This window comes from Coenobita brevimanus, chromosome 52 (genome assembly GCF_032717465.1).
Source record: "Coenobita brevimanus isolate Jiangsu-jjx chromosome 52, ASM3271746v2, whole genome shotgun sequence".
Classification (NCBI taxonomy): Eukaryota; Metazoa; Arthropoda; class Malacostraca; order Decapoda; family Coenobitidae; genus Coenobita; species Coenobita brevimanus.
The window spans coordinates 39,457,417-39,478,041 of NC_137005.1; the positions used below are offsets into that span (position 1 = coordinate 39,457,417).

A 20,625-nucleotide genomic window follows, 5' to 3' on the forward strand; every position below is an offset into this window, starting at 1 on the left:
TAACCTACCCTAACCTAATCTAGCCTATCCCAATCTAACCTAACCTAACCTAATCTAGCCTATCCTAACCTAACCTAACCTAATCTAGCCTGTCCTAACCTAACCTAACCTAATCTGGCCTAGCCCAACCTAACCTAACCTAACCTAACCAAAGCCAGTCTAACTTAATGCAGTTTTGCCTGAGCTAACCTGCAACCTAAACTAAATTAAATCAAACCTAATAAAACATAACCAAATTTAACCTAACCTAAACAAATTTAATAAAACTTTACCAAATATAACCTAACCTACATTAGTAAAATTTAACTTAGCAGATCCTAAACTAAAAAAGCCTGAAAAAAACAAAACTATCTTATCCAAATACTGTATAATCAAATCTATTCCCACCTAACCCAGCCTACACATACCTAACTTCTAACCTAGGCCCAAATCAGATGGTTAATACGAGTGCTAGGCTTAAAGTGAGACGTGGGTTTAAGTGAGGCAAAGAGTGAAGTTCAGATTTACAGTGAGTATGGCAGAGATTAGAGAGTCACAGATATAAGTGAAGGTGGGGGGCGTGAGTTTAGATGAGGCAGAGATGGATATGAGGAACAGATTAACGTGAGATATAGATGAGAGACACGCACAGATTTAATCACACAGGGATTGGTGATACACAGAGATGGACTGGTTAAACTGAGACACAGATTAAAGTCAGGACGAGGGCGAAGGTGAGCGTCTGGGGTCAAGGTCTTACCCTGAAATTGTGTTCGGGGGAAGGTATTGGTTTGCGATTAGCTAGACCATTGGGAGGGGTGGGGTGGGGGACGCAGACACGGCAGTTAGTTAAATCCTTGCTCTAAATCGCTCCTACCCCCATGCTTAGTGTGTGTGTGTGTGTGTGTGTGTGTGTGTGTGTGTGTGTGTGTGTGTATGTGTATGTGTGTGTGTGTGTGTGTGTGTGTGTGTGTGTGTGTGTGTGTGTGTGTGTGTGTGTGTGTGTATGTGTATGTGTATGTGTATGTGTATGTGTGTGTGTGTGTGTGTGTGTGTGTGTGTGTGTGTGTGTGTGTGTGTGTGTGTGTGTGTGTGTGTGTGTGAGAGAGAGAGAGAGAGCTTGTTAATTACACAGCTAGCATCGTCATTTGTCAATAAAATTCATTCATTCTCTCTCTCTCTCTCTCTCTCTCTCTCTCTCTCTCTCTCTCTCTCTCTCTCTCTCTCTCTCTCTCTCTCCGTGCCAGAGGTTTTGGAGTCATTAGTGGTATGGACAGCTGGACACATCCACCCTCTCTCTCACTGTCTTCCCATTCCTGATCCTGCCCCATCCACCTCTCCCTCTCCTTAATTTTCTCACTTTCTCCCTCAGTGCTGACTCTACTCGAGCTGTTGGAGTGCCTGGTGGTGTGGATAGCACGCCTGATTCACCGATGTAGAGGTAGTGACAGAAGACTCCCCCATCAAGATTCCCTCACCACCCCACCTCCCCACCTCCTCACCTCTGACCCGGCCAAAGCTGACCTCCTGAAGCCTCCAGTCTATATCCCCGCCACACTGGGTCAACATGGGTCATACTAAACATACTGTACTCTTTTCACTTTACCTGGATATCAAATTGTAGTTTCTCTACCCTAACCGCTGAGCTATAACAAGGGATTAACACTAGATTGTGGTGCTTGTCACGGAGAAGTGTTATGGAAAGATTATAGACCCGCAGTATTGCTTACTGTAGATCAAGGCGGGTCCTAATGCTTCCCATACCATACTCTGTCCACTCTAAATTGGTCTAAAATTCTCTTCATCGTAAATGCTAAGTTGTAACAAGAGATTACCCCCCTCTCTATGATGTTGTCTTTCTCACTGTAATCTTGTTACATCCACTCGCTTTTGATTTTCAGTGGAGAGCTTCCGAGATGGAGGAGTTAGGGAGCCAAGAGCTTTCATTAACACCACCAATAAGGGAAGCTTCTATTGAGCTGGGGAAAATCATTTGAAAAGCTGCAAAAAAAATTATAAGGTAGCAACGATTGCCCTGTTATTCTGATGCCACCGCGTGAAGGTGTCCCTCTCCTTCATCCGATCTCTCCTGAACTGAATAAACACGTCTGTAGCCTACATAGCAAGAACTACGTAAAACAATAAATAAAATATACAAAAACGACGTCGCCAAAATATCAAAAGCATTATTATATTAAATCCAATTAATCTGAAGGGCGTTTTATTCCTCTTTCTTCCTGCCACCCACTGACGATTTTACCTAGCTTTGGGGAGGTGGGTTATGGTGGTGGAACTCAGTAGAGGGCGTCACTTTTCCCTTCACCGCGCGTAGGTCCCCCAGAGTTAAGCAGAAGATTAGAGATTGCCAACACTCCTGGTACACTGACGTATTTCTGTGCAAACTGCCATGATGAACAATGAACATACTGAATAGGATTCTTGAATTTGCGTTCGAATGGCTTATCTATTGACTTCATGAAACTCTTTAAAATGCTTAAAAATGAAAAAGATGTCTGTTGATATTTGCATTTGAAAGTGAGAGAGAGAGAGAGAGAGAGAGAGAGAGAGAGAGAGAGAGAGAGATTAGAGCAAATACAAGTCTCCACTCAAATCTGGAAACCTACGCCCTCGGACTGAAGATGTCACATGGAAATAAATTGCTTAAAAAGATGTGCTGAGCCTCCTAGACCCACGAGAGGGCGGCCGTCACATCGCTGCAGGCAGTGAAGGAGACAGAACAACAGCTTGCATTGACGGCGCCCCGACCTCGACGTAAAATTATCCTCCTCCCCCACGCACAAAATTACGACTAATGGATCCAAATTTCAAGTCTTATAAATAATGTGACATGAATAAGGATAATTCACTGCAAACCACTTGTTATTTTATGATTACGTGTCAAGGTCTGAGCAAATTATTTTTAGGTAAATCGTTGTAGTTTAACCTTGAGACTCTGTAAGGTTTCCCAATGGCGAGCGTGGTCGTTTGGCGTTAGGTGAAGTGAAACAGTCTGACGTAAGCTAGTATAGTAATAGTTCCCCAAGATTTATGGTTTAGAAGTATATGTTATTGATTAAACGTAGCTCATCTGCAGAGAACTTAATAATGCACGTTTTGGTGTCTTGTAGTTATTATGAAACTCAGGTTAGCTAAGGGAAGAGGGGGAGAAAAAGAAAACATTCATGACTACATTCAACTATCTTGCTAATGAAAGCTCTGGAAATGCGCAGTCTTCTGATGTAAATATAAAATAACCATGTGGTTCATTCATTCATCATTTAATCCACTGTGGCCCCGTGAGGGGCGTAGGAGCCCTGGGCTAGGCAAGTTGGTCATGACATTTAAGATGAGAGTGACAAGCCTCACTCATCAATGAGTGACATTAAGTGAGCAATAATCATGTAGTACGAGCGCTATTTACAGTAAACAGTAGGAGAATATACAAAGTGGTGTCTACTGTGCGTCATGAATTCCAGTCAAACATAAGCCAGAGCAACATCTACCCAGCCTGCCATGCCCACCACAGAGACCCAGACATCTTCCCACCACTCCCTCCCCACTCACCACCACCTAGGGGAGGGTAAACTGGTACATCTTCAGGGCAGTTATGACTATCACGAAGATGGTTAACCAGCAGGACATACTTGTCCGTCGCACAGCTATCAAAAAGCCAAAGCCCAGGAAGGTTGGGAAGTCCTTGGTGAAGGGAGAGAAGGTCGAGTTTACCATCAGAAAGTCTATAGGGGAGTAAGCTGCCTTTTTCACAGGCCCTTCTTGCTGCCAACGAAGGGATCTAACCACGCCAGCTCGACGCAGAACACTCATGTCGAGGTGCAACTGATGAGGATAATACCATCCAGACTGGCATATTTGCATGCATCACAAAGGAAGAACGGGCAGGCCTCAGCAGATTAATCCCTCTGCTGCTCCACCACAACAAACTGCCTCCTATCTCAATCCCTGAGGAGGTAGTCACTGTTGTTACCCCTGCTCCCCCTCCTCCTCCTCCACTCTCTCCACATCCGCCACAGGACGACTAGATCCCCCCCTCCCCCTTGCCCTAACACCACTGTAGTAAGGGCGTCGTGGCTGTCTTCCAGTTTCACAATCACCTGCTGCTTCACCATCACGAAAGATGAGAAAGAAGAACCCAGCAAAAGACATTCCGTCACCTGCCACCACCTCTCCATCGCCACCAACACCGGGACAGCACCAACAAGACCCTGCCGACACCTTGCACCACATCTCCACCATGATACCACCCATGGACACCAAGACCAGTGCCTCCGTCTCCTCCCTCACCGACCACGAACTGGAAGCTCTTCAAGACTTATACATCTGCAACGACGAGCTTCGTTCCCTCGTGGAGACAATCATCCGTCTACGGAAGGAAGGATTCCTGACAACGAACGAAGAATCCAACAGGCAGCACCTTCCCACGTGAAGCCGCAATCCTTCAGTATATCACAATCGAACTCCTCCCTGCTGTAACTATGACGTTCCACCCCTGACAGCTATTTATAGGGTCCGGTCCCCTCAGAGTAGGGGAAGATCTTTAATCAAGAACACGTGCATAGTACTGTATACATCCTATAGCCTTTCTTGCCATTTATATTGTCTTATACCTTTATATCTTCTCTTCTCACTAAAAAGGCTGTATCAGCTCCAAACCACACAGTACTGGAAAGCAATATATACGGATCACTCTGTACTCTTACAAAGCTAACTGTATAACCATTCCATAACAAACTATAGAATGGCAGTAGCACAACAGTTTTCATTTTATTTTTCATAGTTATAGAAGACAAATAAAAATAAGAAACATAAAACGTTAAATGCAGTATCCATGTCCCCGTCTCTTTTGCCGGAAGGTTCCAGATGCACAAACAAAATTTATGTCCAGTTCCCTTTCGTAACTCACATTCTTGTCTGCAGGAGGAACAAGGGACATGATGGGTTTCTACACCTTCATGTCTTTGTCCTTCTCTCCAATTTTTGTTTATGTAGGAAGAACACGTGCTCCTGATCGAACCTCCTGCATAAAACAAACCCCAGCCAGGACAGAAAATGGACTGAAAACTTGCCTGTGAACCTCAAGGCTGTATGCTTAACCACTTCAACACAATGACGTATGTTTGTAGTTTATTGCTGATACTACCAGATAATTGCATTTAGTGTATGACAACCCCTGGTAATAATGGGGTTAATGAAGATTTTATGCAACCCCTAGATTTTGAGAAATATATCGTAAACTAATAAAATCAATCTGTTGGTAACTATATTAAAAAAAATAAAAGCTGTGGAAATGAAGGGGTAAACCTCAAACTGGGAAGAAATATGTAAGACCTCAAATTTTGACGAGAACTTCTGAAACACTGACGAAGATGCACGTGTCTGATCCGTCTGTTTTATTAATGACTATTCCATAATGTGGGAAAGTAATCGAATCAGATTATAATACGCGTTTCATATACTGGATATATATATATATATATATATATATATATATATATATATATATATATATATATATATATATATATATATACATATATATAATAGAGGCTTTTCTTTTCTTATCCGTGAAGAGATCGCTTCCACGGTGAATCTATTTCCATGTCAACCTATTAATAATAATAATAATAATAATGATAATTTCTTATCTATTTACTTATTCTGTGGCCACAATAAGGAAGCTTCGCCATAACTATTTGTATGATTATACGCCAGATAGCAATAACATAAATAGTTTTTGAGATCTGCTTATTATAAGCTATGAAATTCTGGCATCATAAGCTGTGGCCTTTAAAAGTATTTCAACGTCATTCATATCTGGAATATGTACTTAGATTAACCTAAGGTAGCTGCATTTGGATTTATTTTTTTTTCCAGTATTAACATATTACATTTCCTCATTTGTTGTGCATGTTCGAAGGTATGCTTGTTGGTTGTTTTAGGTATTCTGTTATATAATTATGTGTTTAGTTATATTTGTATACATTTACCTGTAGTTCTTTGTGCTGCAAATATATCATTGTATATCATCGTATGCATTATATACCAGAGAACGTAAGAGTTGGTCCAGCCACCGTGCCAGCAAGTCCATAGGCGAGATAGTGAACCTTGGCGCGCCGATCCCGTGGACTTAACCATGGCTCGCACGTCTGGTAATGCCTACGACTCGTTGAGGGGGGCATCCAACAGCAGATCGGAGCTACCGGGAGCCCAGAAGATCAGAGGAACTGTTCGTTGGTTCAACGTGAAGGCTGGGTACGGATTCATCACGTGCCAGGACACTGGTGCTGATGTTTTCGTCCCTGGCCGTTCGATCGTTGTACCAAACAAACAGCACCGCCAACGCTCTCTTGGCGAAGGTAAGACGGTGGAGTTCAGTCTTTCACAGTCTCCTAAGGGTCCTGTGGCCAGAGATGTCTCTGGGCCGGGGAGTGTAGCTGTGCAGGGCTCTGTCCATGCATGGCGACGTCCCACGGCCCAGAGACGCAGGCATCAGAATCCTGGGAGATCTGGGAAGATGGACACCATCGTTGCGATGTGCATCGCGACGGCGAGGGCTTTCTGCGGTGATGACAGGGCAACCCTGCGCATTCTCCTCCCTCAGATTTTTTAGGAGAATGTGTTGCCACGCCTGGTCATCCCCGAGAGCTTCGCCCACGATGTCCGTCCCGCCACTCGTCAGAAGCGTCAGCCTCGTCCTCAGCAGCCTGTCCAACCTCGCACAACACCGCGAAAACAGCTGCAGTTGGATGTTCCTCTCAACAGAGGGACTGCCACCATTCCCGACGACCCGGCACCGAACTTGGACCTCGAACCGACTACTGAAGACCACGCCTCGTCACCGGCAGTTGAGGAGGACACGGAGACCATCCCCGACCCTCCAGACACCCTAGATCCTGCTGCCATTGACGGCGGTGATGAAGACACCACCATGGAGACAGGCACTGCATCCCCTCTGCCATCACCTGAGACCACCAAGAAGAAGAAGAAGGGGAAGAATAAGAAGAGGAAGGCAGAACAACTTGCCCCCTCTATCAACTCGACACTCGACCTGCCTGCACCCACCACCACCACGAACGTCAGCCCTCAGGATCAAGCAAAAGCCCGCATCCGAGACATCTTGCCACCCCTCCATCCCACCATCAAGCAACGTCTCGACTCACTATCCTTCGACGAACTCTTCGATCAGAGAGACAGCTACTAGGACAACAACTTCTCAGATGCACTCGACGCCCTACTAAGACTCGCGACTCCAGTGCAATTCCAAGAACATCACGAACGATGCCTGGAAGAATTAATCGACACTCACCCCGACGACACAGCGATTATGAACTACATTGTGAACAGAATCGAACACAAGAGACTACAGCATCTTCACTGACCGGGCTAATGTATGGCCCGGCCGGCACTATAGGTGCAGGAAATCTACGAACGAACGAACGAACGATACCAGAGAATGCACTGTACGTACACAGATTGCTGTATATAAGTGGTGTATACGATTTTTGTGTCTTCATTGTTTCTCGCGAATTATGAATACTGCTCCCTGCTCTTTCGTTCGATTTTAGTGGTGTCGGGGCAGTGACATCTTGGATCGGTGCTGGTAAGTGACTGTTCGGATATGGGGAGCACCTATTTCTTACTATTTCACCGGTCATCATTTGGGAGGCAACGCTGTGAGTACTTTATTCAAGATGATTTTTATGTATTATCATAAATAATATTGTTCATGTCATGTTATGATCTATGTTAGTCATTATGTTTCATGTGATTGTTACTGTATGTCCTTGGTGTACTGAGTTGTAATATAAACCTTTGTTCTCAGGTCGAATCCACTATCTCATTAAATATATGGTTCTACGATATGCTGCTTTGATTGACTGGTGAGTCAAGGTCATTTATATTTGGCACAAGTACTTGGGTTACCCTAGGGTACCTTCTGTTAATATGACCAAGATTTAAGAAAAAAAAAAGTGCAAAGAAAAATAATACCAAAACAATAAGTTTCGTCACATAATATGGGGAAGCTTAATAATAATAATCCCCAACATGCCAAGCTTCACTGTGGAGGTATGCAGATCCCTATAGTGGCCATGATAACCTTTCTGATAACACTGCAGCCAGATGACCTATTTTTTACTTCATTCCAGCAGGTGGTTTTATGCTATTCAGGAGAGAATGTTGGAATTACAGAGATTACATACAGCCCTCTCTTCACTACAAAAGTTCTCCCAGACTAATAATATCGTCTGGAGGCAACAAGAATAAACCAAAATAATATTGTCACTTTGTCTTAGGCCCGTAATCTTGTCGGGTAAGGAGACTCCCTAGCACCTCCACATTAGCGATTTATTTTTGGATATGGCTGGTTAATATCCTTTTGTATGTAATAAGGACCCCTAGCACCACTTTCTTGGCGATTTATTTTTGGGTACGACTGGTAAATATCTTTTATATTACTTACGCACAGTATGGCGATATAGGAAGGGTTTAGGTCACAGAATAGGACAGTAAAGTGTAATAAGCAAAATAAATCGCTTAGGAAAAAGTGTTAGGGAGCTTCCTTAACCGACGAGAATACTGGCCATGGGTTTAATGGTTCGTGTGGTTCTGGAGAGGGACGCCTTCACGTGGTGGCACTGATACACCGGGTTGCGTCTGTTTCTGGTTATTAAAATGCACCTCAACTCCCTCCCTATCCCGTGAAAGGAGGTGGTCTGCAGGATATGAGTAACTCAATCTTGTGGTCCACCTGGTGCACGACAACAACAACATTAACAACAAAAATAATGGTTCGTGTGCTCACCAACAATAAAAGCAACAATAACAGTGGTTCGTGAGCTCACCAATATCATCAGTAAAGGTAACTGTGGAGGCAGAAATCGAATTAGTGAATACCTCGTTGGTTGACTATAATTAAAAAGAAAAAAAGAAAAGAAAAAGAAACGACCATAGACACAGCCTCAAGTTTGAACTGCTTCACTCTGATGACGTATATTTCGTGGGTAAAAATCAACAGAACAGGAAAGCATATCAACTGATGGAAGGACACTACATCATCATCATCGTCATTATCATCATCACCATCATCATCATCAGTATCATCATCGTCACCATCATCATCATAAGTATCATCATCACCATCATTGTCATCATCATCATCATCATCATCATCATCATCTTCATCATAGTCACCATCATCATCGTCAGCATCAGCATCATCGCCACCATTGTCATCAGTATCATCACCATCATCGTCAGTATCATCATCACCATCATCATCATCAGTATCATTGTCACCATCATCATCGGTATCATCATCGTCACCATCATCATCATCAGTAACATCATCATCATCATCGTCTTCCCAAACCTACTACTGAACTCCACTGGATAGAACTCAGAAAAAGGAAGAGGAAAACAAGAAATTGAAGGAGGTACATATCATCATCATCATCATCATCCTAACCCTGTTTCTCTCGAGCAAAAGTTGTGGGTAAAATTTAGAATCAGGAAAAAATAAGAAATTAAAAAAAAAATGAAGTGCCAAGAAACTAATTTAAAAAAATTGAGCCAACAGGTAATAAGAGGAGAACTGGGACGCACACCTGAGAGGGGGAGAGGGAGGGGGAGGGTGGTAGGGGAGGGTGAAGGGGTGCTGGGTGTCACGAATCAATCCGCGACATTTCCCTTTTGTGAGAATCCACGAACTATTAGTGGAAAATTCACTGTGTATCGCTCAGCTAACCGTTTCTCCCTCCCTTTCGGAGTATACTTTTCAAAACATTCGTCACTTTCAAAAGTGACCGATTTAATGCACGTCACTAAGTGCGCTACTGAGCGATACAATTGTTTCTTTATCGTTCGCCTCTGCTTCCCTCAACCGTTAGCCACGCCTTGCGTCCTGCCCATACAATGTATTTGAATTCAGTCTTGTGTCTGCTGTGACGGAGAAAGGTAATGTGCTCAGAAGTGGAGAGGTCAGCTAGCACCCCAAGCTCCATTAGTACAGTTAATCCCAGTACTCCCACCCCCCACTCCTCGGGTGATACATAGTATTCATCGACTGGTATTTCTTTTGTGTATTTTGTAGTTTTAAGAGCTTAGTTAAGGTGTTTTTTCCTAGGCGTAAGTATTTAGCTTCTGTGTGAGTGAGCGAGTGCGTCTCATTGATTTGATTTGAAATGTAATGTTAAATTTATTTTTGTAATTAATAAATTTAACAGTTCTATTTCTTGAGCTTAATGTAGAGTAAAAGCTTGTTTCATTTCTCCATAATTAAGCTTATTTTCCATATAGCTCCTAGCTTGCATAAACGTTTGCTTTCATAACTGGTACTTAGACCAGTCTTGTTGTATTAACTTAAAATCCGTTGTGCCAAGAGTTAATGCATCAGCAAGAACCTGATGTTATTATTATTAGTATTAGTTATTTATTGTCAGGGGTGATGTAACTTTCTCCAGAGGCTAACAGTACAGTAATTCAGCAATTGTGAGTAATTAGTCTCTGCTGTGTACTGTTGAGAAAGTTTATAAATTCTCGTTCTCAGAGAATCGTGCTAAGCCAGCGCAAAGTAATCGTTGCTTGATGTAGCAAGACAACCATTGTCTCTGCTCTTCAATATTATTGAATATAAATATCAATTTAAATAACATTTAACCATTTATTTAAAAAAAAAAACAGTGATATTATAAAAAACCCGTGACAATTGGCGACCTCATTCCAGGATATTAACTCCTAGCTCTAAAGCTGTTCACGAGATAGTGCTCACTCATTCATATTTAGGTATTTATAATTAAAGTTTATAGGCACAAGTTTACTGGTGTTTACCGTTAATTTAGCAAGTGAGTTTTTTGCTTTATTAATCAATAGAGTACTTAACTCTAGTTTATTCTTGGTAACGCCAGACGATTTTATTCGCTCCTGGGAAGTCTGCGTACCCATTGTGTTATTATTGAGTCTTCCCAGTCATTACATTTTTGATTTATTCTTTGCCAGTTAACTAGATAAGACTGGTCACCACTAGCTTGTGTCTGTATCCTTTACTTGTGTTTATTAGTATTCGTTTGCGAAGCAGTCAGTGCTCAGTTTCGTTTGCTTAATAAATTAGCGCCATGGCAGCCAGTGCTTATGTACAGGAAGCCAAAGATATGGGTCTCACTGACCCAGAGAAAATACAGAGTTACGTTCTCTCACGGTTCAATTACGAGCAAGAACGTGAGAAAGACGTTCGTGAACGTGAGCGAGAACAGCGCGAATATGAGCGAGAACAGCGTGAACACGAACAAAAACAACGCGAGCTCGAGTTAGAAAAAGAGCGACAACAGCGCGAACATGAGCAAAAACAGCGCGAACTCGAACTAGTACAAGAGCGAGAACAGCGCGAATACGAGCGTGAACAACGAGACAAAGAACGAGAACATGAACTTGAAGTGCTGAAGCTCAAGCGAGATTCCTTGGCTTCAGACACGTCTGCTGCAGTTGGTCCAAGCTCCACGAGCGTTCTCCCTGCACACGTCCTGGCAACCCCACGCATCAAGCTTCCTTCATACAAGGAAAGCGAGCGAATCGAGCCGCACATAGCTCGTTTTGAGGACATGGCAGACTTATATCAACTGGATGAGGCAGCTAAGCGGCTTCAGTTTCTTAGCCTATTTGAGGGCCCTGTCCTCGATATTCTCCACAGAATTCGTGGAGACAATCTCACATATGAGATGATGAAAGCTGCACTCATGAAGGCGTATGGTCTCACAGTAGACGACGCCAAAGTTCAGTTCATGCGAGCTCGTCTCCAAGACAAGGAGACAGCTGTTCAGTTCCTCGACCGTCTTACTGCTTACCTAGGTGAGTGGATGGAGAAAGATGAAACTCCTTCCACGCGTGAGGGGATAATTGACCTTATGCTGAGTACACAGCTAGAGAGGTCGTGGCCTGCTGAGCTCATAGCACAGCTTAAGATCTGCCAGGTGAAAGATGCCAGCCAAATGGTAGAGAAGGCTGACGCATTCTTTACTGCATACGGGTATCAAGCTCGTAAGCAAAACACCTGGATCAGAAAAGATACTGCCAAGTCTGGGAAGCCGTCTCAGACTGAATCCCAGCAACAAGGTCATTCTCAGAATAATGACCAAGGTCCAAAACCGCAGTGGAAGGACCAGGGGCAAAACACTCAGAAACCTGAGTGGAAGAGGTACAACAAGTACCCTAACCAGCAGCAGTATCAGCCACGCAACCGACCGTCGGGACAAACTTTTTTACCACCAGCTCAAAAGAGGCAGGAAGCGAATGCAGCCTTCATCCCTCAGCAGCAGCCTGGTGGTCACGTCCCTATCAGTGTGGGTACTTCCCCACAGTTCACTAGTCCCACAGTGACAGTGAACCCCCCTCCACAGATGGCCAATGTTCCATCTCCTTATAATTCTCAAGGCACAATGTTTGCCACATCAATTCAGCAGCCTCATGAGTGGCTAGCTGCTTCCTCCACAGGCCCTCCCACAGGTGACAGTACCTTCCTTGTTCAGCCAGGGTTTGTGGGAGGCATTCCTGTGAAGGTCCTGAGAGACAATGGTTCCTCAGGTTGCTCTGTCAAGCAGAGTCTAATTCGGCCTGAGCAGTATACAGGTCGACAGATCCATGCAAAGCTTATTGATGGATCAGTGAGATTGTTCCCTGAGGCACGTATCCAGGTGGCATCTCCATTTTATACTGGTACGACACTTGCAGTTGTCATGCCAGAGCCTCTATTTGACTTTATAGTAGGCAATATTAATGGAGTCAAGGATAGTTGCTCCGATCACGCTACTCAGACTTCGGCTGCTGCGGTAACACGAGCCATGACTGAGGCTCCAGACTGTGTCACCCCAGTGATCATTGAATCGCCGCAAGATCTGATGTGTAGTCAACTTCTTGTACAAGAACAACATTCTGACCCGACACTTGCTGCTGTGCGGAACAAACAAAAGGGTCGAGTGATTAAGTATTCACAGGGAGGTCGAGCCAAGTTCCTTCGTAAACAAGGACGGCTCTACCGTGAGTCACGAACACCCGAGGGCGAGGTTCGACTGCAGTTTGTCGTTCCCGCCATGTACCGCCTAGCAGTGTTACAATGGGGTCATTGTTCAGCCTCAGGAGGTCACGTGGGCAAAAGGAAGACCCAGGGCCGTATCCGAGCTGACTTTTTCTGGCCAGGGATGGGACGGGACATAGATAGTTTTGTCCGTTCTTGCAGTGTGTGCCAAAGTATCACCACTAATCAGGGACATGCCCTTCCTGTGCCATTTGTAACTACACCTGTAATCTCTGAGTCAGTTGAGAGACAGGGTAGTGGTGAAGTGGGTGCAGACCTGACGTCTCGCCCATTGGCCCCACAGGACACATTATGTCCAGGGCCTGTACATACATATTATGTACCGTAAGTTAAGGGGGAAGTTCGAGAGAGAACTCTGCAGAGGCGACTTGAGGCTATGGAAGACCCAAGTTTGCACAAGGATTCTCAGCTCCCCGATACTAATATAAGTACTGTAGATTAAGGGGGAAGTTCGAGAGAGAACTCCGCAGTGGCGACTTGAGGCTATGGAAGACCCAAGTTTGCATAAGGATTCTCAGCTTCCCGGTACTAATATAAGTATTGTACTGTAGGTTAAAGGGGAAGTTCGAGAGAGAACTCTGCAGAGGCGACTTGAGGCTATGGAAGACCCAAGTTTGCATAAGGATTCTCAGCTCTCCGATACTAATATAAGTACTGTAGGTTAAGGCACAGGTTGAGGACCCGTGTGCAGTTCGAGGCTATGGAAGACCCGAGTTTGCACAGGGATTCTCAACTTGTCGAAACTAATCGTGTGCTATAATTAATGGCGACCTCGAATGTACGTCGTAGCACTGACTGCTAGGCAGAGAGAGTAATTGTAACATGATAAAATTTTGCCTCATTGACACTTCTGATGCTCCACCTCAATTGGTTTTGCAGGTTCAACAATGGGTGAAGCAGTTTTGCTGTGCGGGCCAGCTGATCGTCTGCCGCACGCTGCCGCCTCTTCTCTGCCTTCGTCGTCGCCATATTATTATTTACTGTGTCATTTTACACGTAGGTACAGTTACACTACAACTGTCACACCTACACCGTGTATTACATACACCACGCTACACAACAATTAGTTGTCAGTGTAAATGTAGCGAATTTTCGCTCAGTTTGACCTGAGTACAGGATTTTCACCGTCGTCACGGAGTTTTTCCCTCAAGCTTGCTTCTATTAACGTAAATACGAGGTTTTTTTCGCTCACTGGCGACTGCGACTTTCTCCTGTAGCAGGATAGCACACACACCACAGTGTGGATCTTGTGCGAATGACTTAGGATGTGTACACATATATATATATCCACAAATTTTTTCCCATAAGGAAAAAATTTAACTTTGTAAGGGCGTAATGTCACGAATCAATCCGCGACATTTCCCTTTTGTGAGAATCCACGAACTATTAGTGGAAAACTCACTGTGTATCGCTCAGCTAACCGTTTCTCCCTCCCTTTCGGAGTATACTTTTCAAAACATTCGTCACTTTCAAAAGTGACCGATTTAATGCACGTCACTAAGTGCGCTACTGAGCGATACAATTGTTTCTTTATCGTTCGCCTCTGCTTCCCTCAACCGTTAGCCACGCCTTGCGTCCTGCCCATACAATGTATTTGAATTCAGTCTTGTGTCTGCTGTGACGGAGAAAGGTAATGTGCTCAGAAGTGGAGAGGTCAGCTAGCACCCCAAGCTCCATTAGTACAGTTAATCCCAGTACTCCCACCCCCCACTCCTCGGGTGATACATAGTATTCATCGACTGGTATTTCTTTTGTGTATTTTGTAGTTTTAAGAGCTTAGTTAAGGTGTTTTTTCCTAGGCGTAAGTATTTAGCTTCTGTGTGAGTGAGCGAGTGCGTCTCATTGATTTGATTTGAAATGTAATGTTAAATTTATTTTTGTAATTAATAAATTTAACAGTTCTATTTCTTGAGCTTAATGTAGAGTAAAAGCTTGTTTCATTTCTCCATAATTAAGCTTATTTTCCATATAGCTCCTAGCTTGCATAAACGTTTGCTTTCATAACTGGTACTTAGACCAGTCTTGTTGTATTAACTTAAAATCCGTTGTGCCAGGAGTTAATGCATCAGCAAGAACCTGATGTTATTATTATTAGTATTAGTTATTTATTGTCAGGGGTGATGTAACTTTCTCCAGAGGCTAACAGTACAGTAATTCAGCAATTGTGAGTAATTAGTCTCTGCTGTGTACTGTTGAGAAAGTTTATAAATTCTCGTTCTCAGAGAATCGTGCTAAGCCAGCGCAAAGTAATCGTTGCTTGATGTAGCAAGACAACCATTGTCTCTGCTCTTCAATATTATTGAATATAAATATAAATTTAAATAACATTTAACCATTTATTTCAAAATTACCGTGATGTATAAAAACCCCGTGACACTGGGGTGGGGGAAGGAGAAAGGTGAGGAAGAAGGAAGTAAATGAGGAAGGCAAGGAGGTGAGAAGAGGTCGCAGGGGAACGAAAAGGAGATAAGAGAGAAAGAACTGGGCAGTGAAGTACAGAGAATGTGATACGGGGAGGAAGCAGAGATGGCGGAAAGAACAGGAAAAAAAGATTAATAGTGTTTTGTATTTTTTTTGCTTATCTTTTAGTGTTTTCTCATTTCAGGGTGAGTTTATTTTTGCACAGCTCCATTCATTTACAAAAATTCCGACCAGTAAGTGGGAATTTTGGTTAGTGAACACATTATGCCTGATTCTGTATAAAATCCCATGGTGTGCTCTTTTCACCTTAACTTGGCCAAGATTTTAGGTCTCCATTTCTTTTTCACCTAGTTCAGTAGCACAGAAAGGCAACGCTACGGCTCTACTTTGTTTCCACAGCACCTGTTCGTGACTGCTATCATATTCTAGCATTAATCTGCTACAAGTCAGCATTCAAGATGGAGAGATGGCAATTTTAGGCCAAGTTAGAGTATCAAGGGCATATCAAATCAACTTTCAGCTTTGACAATAGCTTAATCTGGTCATGGTACGGAATTCTACATTAGGTTAGTATTTGTATATTTACTTTAATATTGACAAATTATAAAACAGGAAAAAAAGAAAAGAATAGAGAACGAGACAGAGAAAGAAGCCGAGAGAGAGAGAGAAAGGGAGGAGGGGGGGGGTGCTAAGAAACGAAATAAGAGAGGAAGGGGCGGGAAGGAGAAGGAAAGGTAAGGGGGACAGGAAGACAAAGAGAAGGGGGTGGGGGGCTGCGTGCATATACATCATCTCTGCCCGTGATCGAGGGGGGCGTTTCCTCCTGTTCGCGACAAATAGTTATTAAGGCCGCATGCCGGATTCACCTGCAGAGTGGAACACCAAACAGTTTTTTATTTATTTATTTATTCATTTATTTTACTTATTCCACAGTACATGACCTTTTTCAACATGTTTCTCATTGCATGGCTTTTTCTTTAACTTTATGCTGCACTTTTTACTTGTTATAAATCTATGCCTGCATTGTAATCGTGTTCATTGTTTGAGGTGTAGAACTTCCCATATAAACCCAGCTTAACTTTTCTGTATACTGTGTATGATCCACACTGTATGTTTTTTTCGTATAATCTGTAGCTCACTGCCATTTTAAAATACTCGTATGTTCTACGCTGTATTGCTCTTACGGATATATAGCTGTGTTATTTCTGTTGAAACCAAAAACTGAATTTTTAATATAGTATACATTGCATATTTTATTAGACTGTACGCTTCATTGGCTTTCTGAAATAAACTCTACACTATTTTGTTATTACATTTCTTGTGGTGTATTATTATTATTATTTTATTTTCACACGATATCGAACTAGAATGGAGTGGATAAAATAGGTGAACAGAGAACAAGATGGAAAGATGAGACTGTGATATTTGCTGGGACTGGATGGAACCGGGTAACAACCAACGGATCAGAGTGGAAAAGGGTGGGAGATGCCTATGTCCTGCTGTGGAATGACTAGTGTTGATGATGATGATGATGGATGACGTCGATGGTGATGATGATGATGATGTTACCTTATTAAATACAATTCTCACTATATTACTTTTATAAAATTTCTTATAAAAAGATACTGGTTTTGTATAACATTTCCACACTACAATACGTACTGATTCATTCAAGCCTGCTTTACTTACTTCTAATCTATATCGCTCTGTTCCATTTTATTACCGATTCCAGACTACATTCTTAAAGAAATCGTACACCACATAACCCACATTGATTTTCTTCATGCTGCATTACTCCCAGTCAAAATTATTGGACACTGCACTACTCCGTTAAATTATTGAACTCGGCAATTCTCCCTTTAGACTTATTCATCATGCCATTGCACCTTAAATTACTTGACACTACCTTATTTATTATTTATTGTTCATTTATTCAACACTGTTAAATTATTCAGCACTAGATTCCTTTCCTAAATTATTCAACATTGCATCACCCCGTTAAATCCATTATCATCAATAGCCATTCCAAGTCCACTGCTGAACAAAGGCCTCCCCCCACCTTCTCCACAAATTCCTTGACTGAGCCAATCTCTGCCAGGTTTTGCCTGCAAACTTCTGTATCTCTCCACCTCCTGTCTGGCCCCTCTCAGTTAAGCTTGCCATCTATTGGAGTCCAGTCAGTCAGACTCTTGTTCCATCAGATATCCTTTATTCTTGCTACATGACCTGCCCAACTCCATTTCTGTTCTTTTACAGCTTCTATAATGTTTTGACTTTAATTTGTTCTCTCACCCAAGTTGATCTCTTCCTGTCTCTCAAAGATATTCCCAACATTGACCTTTCCATTGTTCTCTGAGAATGGCAAATTTGTTTTCATTTGATTTTGTCAGTTTCCAGGTCTTACAAGCGTAAGTCGTAGCTGGGATTATACATTCATTATATACTTTTCGTTTCATACATACTGGCAAACATCTTTTCATAATGTCTCTATGTTTACCGAAACATTCCCACCCAGTTGTAATGCATCGTTTTATTTCGTTTTCATGGTCTTTTGTTGATATCAGTATTTGCCCCAAGTAATTGTACTCTTCAACTTCTTCAAGAATTTCTTCAGTTATTATGATGATGCTCTTTTGTGTCTTTGAATAAAACGTTAGTTATACTGCGGTTCATCTTTAGCCCTACGTTGAAATTTTCCCTGTTTAGGTCATTTAACATATCTTGCAATGTCTCTGCTGTTTCTGAGATTTTGACAATGTCATTTGCAGATCTTAAATGGATTATGTATTCTCCATATATGTTTCCTCCTTTGTTGTCTCATTCTAGTTTTCTGAAAATGCTTTCAAGGCATGTTGTAAATTATTTTGGTGAAATTGTGTCTTCCTGATGCACGCCTTTCACAATCTTAATTTTGTTCAGTCTTTATGTACTCAGACTGTAGCAGTTCCCTCTCTGTGTATGTTTTCGAGCAGTTTTACAATATCCTCATTCCTTGTTCCCACTACAGACCCTACAGAAAGAAAGACTGGACACCCAATAGTTTCAGCTGCTCCCTGATTGGTCGGCCGACATGGCGGACTTTGGTGCAAACACATCATAGTCTGGGCGCAGGCTGACTGCAGATTCATCTAAAAATACATCTCGTCATCTGCTGTGATACATGATTGGTTCATGAATAAAATGTGGCTATAATTGTAGTTTATTTTGTTAAACTGAGCTAATGAAGATTTCCATTTTAATCTTCATCTCTACATATGGATTTTACTTCGAAGTACTCGTAAACACTACTGAGCTCATAATAAGGAGGGGCTTTTTCTCAGATAGTGCAGCATAGTTTGTGTGCCTGCCGCCAAGGCCCCAGCACAGCGCTGATGTACTGGCAGCCATGTTTATGCTCCTCGCCTGACGTTTATGCCTTTTGAAATAAACCGATAAATCTGGAAAATATAGTGCCACGATCCACTGCACAGCTTACAGAATTAACAGCGAAACAGAGATAGCAAGCTAAGAACAGCGAAACAGAGATAGCAAGGCGGGACAGACATCCCGGGCGAAGTTTTCGGGGATGACAGGACGTAGCAGCCCATTCTCCTCGAAGACCTGAGGGAGGAGAATGCGCATAGCTGCCCTGTCATCACCACAGAAGGCCCTCGCCGTCGCTATGCACATCGCAACGATGGTGTCCATCTTCCCAGAGCACCCAGGACCCTGAGACTGGCATCTCCGGGCAGTGGGACGTCGCCATGCATGGGCAGAGCCCTGCACAGCTACATCCCCCGGCCCAGAGACATCTCTGGCCACAGGACCCTTAGGAAACTGCGAAAGACTGAACTCCACCGTCTCACCCTCGCCAAGAGAGTGCTGGCGGTGCTGCTTGTTGGGTGCAACGATCATACGGCCAGGGACGAAAACATCAGCACCAGTGTCCTGGCGCGTGATGAATCCGTACCCAGCCTTCACGTTGAACCAACGAACAATCTCCCTGATCTATTGGGCTCCCGGTAGCTCCGATCTGCTGTTGGATGCCCCCCTCAGCGGGTCGTAGGCAGTAGCAGATGTTCGTGCCATGATGAAGTCTACGGGATCGATAAGCCAAGGTTCACTATCTCGCCTAGGGACTTGCTGGCACGGGAGCTGGACCAACTCTGTCCCATGATCCGCGCTAAGACGGTAGGTATCTCATATACAGTATACACGAGGCGTTCCCCTATCCGCCACCCGGGGACCCGCCAGGTAGCAGTGGGATCCTGCCCCTATACAGTAAACGCAGCTTTATTCCTTGTTAAATTATTCGACACCATTTCACCTTGCTAAATTAATCGACATTGCATTACCCCTTGTTAGATTATTCGACACTGTATTACCTCCCTAACAACAATGTTCACCTTGCATTATCTATTTTCAACTGTCTTACGATCGATACAACTCTAGCAATCTATTCCGCTTAACTTAGGACGATTTCATTCAACTGAATGCAAGTTTCGAGTCAGCTGGACTCCGCCCGGGCGAGGTAACAACAAAAATCCACTAACAATCAAGGCCGCTTCAGTATTCTATTTCATCCAGCAGGAGACGACTTTTATCCAGCATAGTGAGGTAGAGGAGCCTGAATGTTAATGCATCCCATTATCCCACAATACATTGCTCCTTTCTCATATTGTTCACTTTCCGTGGAGTTTATAGTCAACATTTTTAACACTTAGGCTCCTATGACTCACTCTCAGCTGAAAAATATCATCTGGCGTTAGCTGGGATGCATTTCTAGAGTTGCTCCGACCATCAGAGGGTAAATGATGCCAGTATTAACACTCTCAGGCTTAAAATTGCAATGTCTTCTTGAATGCTGACCTTTATTAATAGACTAACACTAAAATATCATGCTAGTCACGAAGAGGTGCCATGGAAAGTATGTAGAGCCGTAGTACCGTCTTTTTCCTCCTCTGACCTACGTGAAAATAATAAGCTGCAAAAGGACGTAAATCTGGACCAGGTAAAGGTAAACAAAGTATAGAGTTGACCTGACAATGAAGGGGTTAAAGGTGGTAGTGTCAGTCATACCACTATTGACAGTCACAGGCAGGTGTTACTAGCTCTCAAGGTGTTATATATAATTAACTGGCGCT

At 43.1% G+C, this 20,625-nt stretch overlaps 1 protein-coding gene across 1 annotated transcript in view; it reads left to right on the forward strand.

Annotated features, from left to right (window-relative positions):
• Positions 1 to 7,275: 7,275 nt before the first annotated feature.
• LOC145400539 (uncharacterized) overlaps positions 7,276 to 20,625 on the forward strand; it is a 53,599-nt gene continuing 40,249 nt past the window's right edge. Inside the window, exons 1-3 of the mRNA XM_080273060.1 lie at positions 7,276 to 7,385; positions 19,198 to 19,447; positions 19,538 to 19,672. Coding sequence (XP_080129186.1) covers positions 7,276 to 7,385; positions 19,198 to 19,447; positions 19,538 to 19,672 — 495 coding nt within the window. The remainder of the gene's footprint in view (positions 7,386 to 19,197; positions 19,448 to 19,537; positions 19,673 to 20,625) is intronic.